Here is a 9,166-nt window from a genome sequence, read left to right as displayed (position 1 = left end):
ACTTGTACAAAAGAACAGTAAGTAATAGGGATTGACCGATTTATTGGTGTGGCTGATATTCACTTTTTTAGAAGCATCGGTCAAAAAACCCAGACCCCTTCTAAAAACAATGCACTGGTTGAAAATGCACAGATGTGAACATGACCCATGACCCCTGACACAGAGTAGTTAAGGGAAAAGTATAGTCCTTATAATGGCTATGTTGTGGTTTTTTTTTTTTTTTTTTTTTTAAATTGGAAAAAGGGAATGTGTATGGATTTTATTAATGAATGCCTGTATAGACTTCTATTGATCGTAGTAACGCAGCCTATTGTTTCAAGGTGTCTGATTCTGATCTAACATTTCATTTCAGGGCTTTGTACACATATGAAGGAAACAGCAATGACATCAGACTGGCGGGGACTGGAGGTGTGTGGTTTTTATTTAAACTAATCTCCATACTCAATCGTTATGCTGCTGTAGTTAGAGGTCTAACCACGTCCGTGTGTGTATGTATAAGCTGCAGTCAGCTGAGTTTCATATTGCTTCTTCTACATAAATAATGTTGGCCTTTTTGTCTTCTATGTCCTCCCTTATTTATCATCTGTCTTTTCCCCTTTATGTTCCCTCTAAAATTCCACAGATGGTGGTCTGGAAGAAATGGTGGATGACCTGAGCAGTGGGAAAGTCATGTATGCCTTCTGCAGAGTGCAGGACCCCAACTCAGGTCTTCCCAAATATGTCCTCATTAATTGGGTGAGTCAAAAGAACAACATCACTAATTTGCTCATTCATTGATTTTATCCTAGTCCTTATCTTGCTTCTGTTTTTCGTTCTATCTTTTATAGACAGGGGAGGGTGTGAAAGATGCCAGGAAAGGAGTGTGTGCCAATCACGTCAGCACCATTGCAAACTTCTTAAAGGTACAAGACTACCGAATGCCCATATTGCATTGATGAAAATTATCATCTAGATCAGGCGTCTCCAAACTGCGGCTCGATGGCCAGACATGGCCCTTTGCTAGCCTTTATCTGGCCCTTGGGGCACTATTCCTCCCACTGACACCTACAATAGGGCATTATTTCTTCCACTGATATCAATCATGGGATATTATTCCTCCTACTAATAAGGGCACTACTCTTCCTCCTATTGACCACCAACCCTGGGGCCATATTTATTGTCACTGATGCCGGGCCTGGGACATTTTCTGCCCACGCTGTCCACAATTCAGCCCTCCTCCTAAAGTCTGAAGGACAATAAACTCGCCCTTTTTGTTTTAAAATTTTGGAGACCCCTGATATAGATAATAAAACTGTATTTAGCTGAAGATGTATGTAGTATTCCACATTTGTCTGCATCCATGTTGTCATATGCTGCTGATCTCCTTATTTGATCCACATTGTCTTCTTCATCCTATTGTTCTTTATTTTTGCTCTGCTGGAATACAATCTCACGTCAGGGCCCTCATATTTGCTATTCAATTACAAATGGAGATATAAAATATGAAGCAAATACTTTTGTAACTTTTAGACATTTTATTCTGCTATATACAGACAAATTGGTTACTGAAAAGTGACACCTTACTACAGTAAACTGTTATAGGGTGCTGCTTATGCTGCTGAATGGATCTGAAATGACGGCTCCCATAAATGCTTTAAAAATATGCAGATGGTTTTTAATCGACGTATATGAAATGATTAAAAAAAAAAAGGTATAAAAAAGTGATGGGTTTGCTTTACTACTTTTTTCTGCTGTGTGATCAATGGCTTCAGTAAGATTTAAGGTGTCTCTAAAGCCAACCTTAGTTTTGGATAGAGAAAGGAGCGATTAAAATTCTTATCGGGTGTGTTTTGTTTTTTTGTTCTAATTTCTTCTCCTATACCTTGGGGTACCGTCTTTCCTGCTAGGATAGTAGGGATTTATTCTGGTGTTATTCACACCTGTCCTCTCTGCTGACTTGGGCTACTCTTTGTAGCTAGAGTGCACATATATTGTGAACAGACCATGTCTCAGCAATACAAGAGCTGGGGGTCAAGGGAATGAGGGCAGGGAGAAACCTTGGGGCAGCCCCTTGCATCTTGCCATTACCTCTGGGGCACCCGCCTCCAATTCTTTTTGTGTCAAGGGAGAAATTTTCATCCACTATTGCTGGATTACAGTAACAGCTTTCTGGTATCCTTTCCTCGTGTATGCTGAAGATGAGAAAATGTTCCTTGCTCTCTCCTGGAAGGTCCTGACAACAGACTTCAGCCTAGTATGCTGGGGTGGAGTCTTGGAGAGTAGAGTCGCACCAATACCATTTTTTTATCGGCAAGTATGAGTACCGATACTTTCGGTCAAGTACTCGCCGATGCTGAGTACCGATACTTTGCGGTGTGATTTACGTTCATACAAAATGAATGGGCTAAAATTGCACTGCAAAGAATTGAATGCGATTTGAACAGAAGTGCGGTTCCTGTCCGAAACTTTGAGATTTCCCCCCACCGCTCCTGGGTACCCAGTATAGAAAGGGAAGCACCATCTAGTGCAGCAATGAGCAGTTTATTAAAAAAGGTATAACAACTCACATTAAAAAGTACATATCTCCTCAAATCCAAATCTGCATAGTGTCCCCATCCCGCTGATGATAGAAAAGCACAGCTGCTGGAGGAGAAGTTCCAGGACCCCTGTGGCTCTAGGGCAGAAGTGATGTCAGCTTGAAGGGCAGTCCGCTTATACATCACCTCCAGGTGGTTTTCAGTCATCAGCGGGACGGGGACACTATGCAGATTTGGCTTCGACTAGATATGTACTTTAATAAAAGACTTTATAACATTTTTTAATAAGCTGCCCATTGCTGCACTAGATGGCGCTTCCCTTTTTTATACTGGGTTCACACACACAGGAGCGGTGGGGGAAAAGCGCATTTGATTTTTTGCAGTGTGATTTGCGTCCATTCATTTTGTAAAAACGCAAATCACACCGCAAGGTATCTATTTCGGGTATCGGAGCATTTTCATGACTAAGAGTACTCGTGAAAATACTCAGTATCGACACCGATACCAGTATCTGTGGATCCCTACAGGAGAAGAAGTTTCCTATCAACATCCTGGAATTGAGGGCGATTCAACTTTATTCTACTGCATTGGTTGGTGCAGCTGACTGACAGGTCTCCCTGTAAGGGTGCATTCAGACAATGCCATGGCGGGGGCATGAATAAACATCAGAGGGGCACCAGAAGTCTGGCCGTTCAGGAGGAGATGGATCTCATTCTGTCTTGGGTCAAAGTTCATGTTTCTGCCTTGTCCACTGTCCACATTCCCAGTGTGGAATACTGCCAGGCGGATTTTCTCAGTGAAAAGCTGGCTTTGGAGGAGCTTTGTTGGATACGGAAAACCCCAGATGTCGATCTTCTGGCATCTAGATTCAGCGCAAAATGGGATGGGTTCTTATCCAGGACTAGGGACCCTCAATCATTCGTAATGAATGCTCTGGTAACACTGTGGGATCTGGTTTCCATAATGAATGCCTTTCTACAGCTTCTACCTTGTCTGTTTCACAGTATTTGGGTGGAAGGCATTTCAGCAATTCCAGTTACCCTAGTCCCACCCAGGAGACTGTGTTCATTCAATGTTATAAACTTATTGGTGGGCAAATCATGGACCCTGCTAGTTTGACACAACTTCCTGTTGCAAGGCACAGTCTTTCATCCTTCTTTATGGTTAGTGGCCATAACAGCATGTTTATTGAAGCCAGGGTCTTGAGCAACAGGTGTCTATCCTATTCGGTTATCCCCTACCCTTCTTGAGGCTAGGAAGATGGCTTTGTGGAAGATTTATCATCAGACTTATTTTTCAGGGTGTGAGGTTCAGTGATTGTATTTTCTTGTTGTTGTTTGTTATTTTTAATAAAAAAAAATATACTTTACCTGCCCTGTGCAGTGGATTTGCACAGAGCAGCCTGGATCCTCCTCTTCTCGGGTCCCTCTTCGGCTCTCCTGGCCCCTCCCTCCTGTTCAGTGCCCCCACAGCAAGCAGCTTGCTATGGGGGCACCAGAGCTGAGCCACAGCCCCCTGTGTCCATTCAGACACGGAGCTGTGGCCTGGCCCCACCCCCTCTCTCTCCTTATTGGCTGACTGACTTTGATCGACGGGAGCCAGTGGTGCCATGCTGCTGTCTCAGCCAATGAGGGGGGTCACGGGCAGCCGAGACATTCCTACAACCTTACTGGATCTCAATGGGGCTCAGGTAAGTATTAGAGGGGCTGCTGCACACAGAAGGCTTTTTCTCTTAATGCATTAAGATAAAAAACCTTCTGCCTTGACCATCACTTCAAGTATGATGTGGGCTGCATTCTGGTATCTCTTTAATTAGGAGTTGACCGGGGTCTGGTTTTGAGCACACTCAAGGGTCAGATTTCGACCTTGGCAGTTCACTTCCATGGCTTCGCATTCCTTGGAGTGTGTCTTTGTACAAGGGGTCAAAGGGGTCAGGCATACTGTACAACAGTCAGGACTCTGTTGACTCTTTGGGACCTTAACTTGGTACTTTCTGTATTGCAAACAGGTCCATTTGTTCCCATCTGGGACATTCCCCTGGTATAATGTAATTTTTCTGGCTGCCATTACCTCAGCTTGTAGAGTTTTAGAATTGGCTGTTCTTGCCTATAAGGAACCATTCCTAGAAATCCATTGTGACAAGGTGGTTTCAGCTACCCTTTTTTCATAAGGTGATCTTTGTTCTATCTTAACAAGCACATTATGTTACTTTTCTGTTCTAAGCCTCAGATGGTGGAGGACATTTACCTGAAGTTGACTGCTGCAATTTGTTAATCGGATTCCCACCTTGTGTTTTCTAAAGGTCCAAGAAAGGGTCTTGCGAATTCCAAATCTACCATCTTCTCATTGAATCTGTCGGCTTATTTTTCATGATTGTGGTCTGAAAGGCAAAATTCTGCTGTTCTTGGTGACTGCTCATTCAGTCAGGAGTGCTGGTGCTTCCTGAGCTAGTCAACGTCAGACTTTGATAGCTCAAGTTTGTAAGGCTCTCGCCTGCTCTTTGGATATTCATTTTACCAGGTGGACGTTCGGGCCTTTGCAGACGCAACCTTTTGGAAAGAAAATTGGGATTTTTGGCTTACCTGTAAAATACTTTTCTTGGAGTACATCACGGGACGCAGGGATACTGCTCCTTGTTTGAATGTGAATCTGAATGAATGTGGCAGCGTAACCCTATTGTAATGGATATGCAGGTACTGTGCCCTGCGATATACTCCAAGAAAAGGATTTACAGGTAAATTTAAAAAAAAATGTGTTTCTTAATAAGGATAAGGCCATTCTGTATTCTATAATCCCCCTTTTTGCCCAAGAGTTACTGACTTTTTTTTTTTTACTTGAGTGAAGACCAGTTGCTTTGCCCCAAGCCAGTCTACCCTAAGGAAGTTACTTCAGTTGTATTTGAGTGGCAATTCCTGTTTTGCAAGTCAGATTCCTTGTTCGTGGCTTCAGAGGTTCCACAAAGGGACCTTGCAGCATTGCCTGCTACCATTTCAGGCTGGATTTGGCAAACTTTTGTACAAGCATATGCTATCAAACTTGGTGAGCCATCATCATAGATTACAGGGCATCCTACTAGAGAATTAAGCGCATCCTGGGATTTGCATCATTCCTTATGGAGGGAGATATGTAAAGGATTGTCTATGTTGCTTACAGCCACCTGATGGTAACCAGAGCAGCCAGCCCCACGTGAATGCAGAATGTAGAAATGTGTGACCTAGACAGGAACTGTTAATTTAGACACACATAAGGATTGTATTAGAGCTGGTGCAGTGCCGGACATCAAAAATAAATAATTCCAATAAATGTCAGACCATTCAACCCAGTAAAATCACTTCTGGATTGTCATCCTTGAGGAATTGATTAGCCATCATTTTGTCTGTGTATGTGTGGATGATTTCTGCATATTGTCAGCCACGTACAACATTGTTTTAATTAACCAGTTCAGCTCTCACACCTGTATACCGTTGTGGACCAGAAACCTTTTTATATTTCTGCTGTGGGCCTATTTATTTAGCTAAAATTTTGTCATTCCTTATAGTATAACTGAAGGCAAAACTTTTTTTTAAGTTTTGGATAGAGTGGAGAAGGATTAGAATGCTTGTCTGTTTTTATTGCTAGTGTAAATTTCCTTAATGGGGGGAACCAATATCTATTTTTCCTGTTTTACCATTATTATTGAAAGTAAAAGAAAGTCCCAATTTTTGGGTTGTCCCCAGAAAAGTAATAGAGGGGAAATCTTCCCATGGGGACACTAGATCTGGTGACCCGGGGGTCCCCATGAAATTCCCTTAATTGTTTGGCTATGGGACAGGAAGTGAAGGAAAATCTCTGCAATTGGACAAAGATGACGAAAAAAATCTGTTTGGAGTTAAAACCCTCCCTTGCTCTATCCCAAATGAAAAATAAAAAGTTTTGTCTATAGTTCCTACTTTAAATTAAAAAAAATAATACATATACAGTTTTTATTTTTAGGATATAAGGCGGCTTTCTTTTGGTGATATTGACTTTTATAAAACAAAGTAGCAAAACTAGACACGCTTTTCATCGACTTTGATTGTTAGTTTAAAGCTAAAGAGCTATTAAAGTCTTGGTTTTCCGTTTAAAAAAAAAAAAAAAATACCAAACCTGGTATACATACCCTGCTCTGTGCAATTGTTTTGCACAGAACAGCCTGGATCCTCCTCTTCTGGGATCCTAAGCCGGTGCTCCTGGCCCCTCCCTCCTGCTGGGTGTCCCCACAGCAGGCAGCTTGCTATGGGGGCACCCAAGCTGAGCCGCTGCTGTGTGTGTGTCCAGTCTCACATGTTCCATCTCGTGATTGGCTCACTGGCTGTGTTTGGCTCTTGCCATTAGCTCCCGCTGCTGTTAATCAGGAGTGCGAGTCGCTGAAGAGGCAAGGCTCTCCTGGACATCGCTGGATCGAGAGGGAGTTCAGGTAAGTATTAGGGGGGCTGCCGCTTTACCTTCATGCATAGAATGCACAAAAACAAACAAAATGGAAGTTGCACGCACCTAGTTCATTACCGAAAAAACATTTATCAAATGATAAAATCGATAAAAATGGGTACTAACAAAATGGCAACTATCAATGAGCCTTAGAACCACACAATACTGAGCAGTGCGGACACATATAAACCTGTCTCATCAAGGGATATAAAGCTGACGTGTTTCGGGGGTGTACCCCCTTCCTCAGAGCTAAGACTGCTTACCTTCTGTATAGAATGCATGAAGGTAAAAAACTTTGTGCCTTTACAACTTTAATTTGTTGAAAGGATACATCCAAGAGTCACTGAAAATCCAATACTTATTGATAGAGTAGTAAAGACAGCTCACGTGTAACCAGGGCTACCCTCCAGTGAGCACCCAGGAATGTCACTCGGAGCCCAAACCATAAGAAGTGCCCGAACAAATACATAAAGGAGTCCAAAAGTGCTTTTAATGATTCACACGATATCGTAAAAATGTGTTAAGGGGCAAAACATGCTCCCCCTTCATTAGGGTTCAGTAATGTTTGCAAATGTTTGGATGCCAGAGAAATTGCTTGCAAAGGAATCAGATGGGGAAGAATTCTGCCAGTGAAATGGCTGCACCAAGCCTACGTTGAACACCCTTGTGAATGAACCCTAAAAAGCATTTTTTAGTTGTGTATCTGTACAGGCTCTTCAGTGCTGTGGCTCAAACTCTCCGTAAAATGTTACTAATGTTAATGTCCCCCCTTATCAAAGATGTAATAAAACAAAACACATACTGCTAGAAACTGTCCAGACACACGTTTGGCATCATACAGATGAAAAGGGATACTTCTGTTGCATCATGGGGTCAGATTTGGGTTCCCTGATTCAGCCTTGCTGCTTTGACATGTTAGGAGGAAGGCAGACCATTCATAGGTCTTAAGTGTTTTAATTCTTCCTCTTGGGCCTAACAGACCCCATGGAAACCAGAACTTTTTTCCTTTTGCACAGCAGGCTTTGTTATTTGACAGTACATTGGTATAGATGGCGCAAGAGGTGGGTGATCGCTGCATCCACCGGGCATAACATGTTTGTCCCAGCAACAGTAGTCACAGGGACAGAAGCAGCACTCGGAAGGCAGCTCCTAAGAGATGTGAAGAGATCTCTGCAACAATCAAAACAACAAAAAGCGCCAATAAATGTGTTTTTAGTGTATTATGCTGCACCCGCGCTGTTTGTTGTTCAGCTTATTTGGGCAGATAATATGCAACTAGTGTATAGCCGAGTTATTCTTTAGGCAGGATTCACACCAACACACAGCAAACACCCTTTTCTGTGTGTTGATGTGCTGTAGTGGTATTTGCTTTTGAAAGCAATACACACCTGTGTTGCAGTGCACTACAAAGCTCAGTAATGCACTACTATGTTTCTTTTGTTCTGTGTAATAAAATTGGTGAGCTGAATTTGGCAGCCTTTTCAAAATGCACAGATGTGTGTATTATTGCATTAATGGTGTAAATCAAGCCTTAAAGGTGAACTACTATGCACCTGGACACTACAAACTGAAAATGCTATTTTTATTTAAATTTTTAATTATCAAAGCAAACTTCCCTCATCCATCCATGTCTCTCTGCTTTATTTTGCTTAGAAATCACTTTGAAATACACCCCATAGCATTTCTGGCCATGGCCATCTTGAGCAAGGACAGACAATTCATGAAGCATTTACTTCCTGGAATCCATCTGCCCTTAGCCTAGGCGTGCAGGCAGGGGAGAGTGCTTAGCTAAGAAACGCCCTTCTCCCATCCTGAAGACTCCTGGGATGTATGACATATTTTCCCCAGGCCTGGAAACCAGGAAGTAACTGAAGAAATGTAAAAGTAAAAAAAAAAAAAATTAAAAAGTTTACAACAGGAAAGTATATCATATTTACTTATCTATTTACTAATGCTAGCAGCATAAGGATTAAAAACGGTCAATGCTGATTGAGAAAGTGAAGTTCCGTTTTTAATGTGCTTCTAAAGCATGTTAGTTTTAGTCAGTATTCACTTTCCATTGGCCCCATCATTTTTTTTTTTTAATCGGTTAGGTAATTTGTACTTTATTAAATATTTGAGTATGCTGATCCCATAGTAGTGGTCTCTATATTGAAGGGACCATCTCCGACTTCCCTGCATTGGTGCTGTTCACTAAATTCTAC

At 42.1% G+C, this 9,166-nt stretch overlaps 1 protein-coding gene across 2 annotated transcripts in view; it reads left to right on the top strand.

Moving 5' to 3' along the window:
• The first annotated feature begins 351 nt into the window (after positions 1–351).
• The window catches only part of DBNL (drebrin like), a 50,441-nt gene continuing 41,626 nt past the window's right edge, over positions 352–9,166 (top strand). For both annotated transcript variants that reach the window (XM_073622195.1, XM_073622194.1), the window contains exons 1-3: positions 352–408; positions 623–735; positions 828–902. In XM_073622195.1, the coding sequence (XP_073478296.1) occupies positions 640–735; positions 828–902 (171 nt within the window). In that variant the 5' untranslated portion in view covers positions 352–408; positions 623–639. The remainder of the gene's footprint in view (positions 409–622; positions 736–827; positions 903–9,166) is intronic.

This window comes from Aquarana catesbeiana, linkage group LG03, assembly GCF_042186555.1.
Source record: "Aquarana catesbeiana isolate 2022-GZ linkage group LG03, ASM4218655v1, whole genome shotgun sequence".
In the NCBI taxonomy this organism is placed as follows: Eukaryota; Metazoa; Chordata; class Amphibia; order Anura; family Ranidae; genus Aquarana; species Aquarana catesbeiana.
The sequence above is the reverse complement of the archived record's forward strand: the minus strand, read 5'-3'. Positions and strand labels throughout refer to the sequence as shown.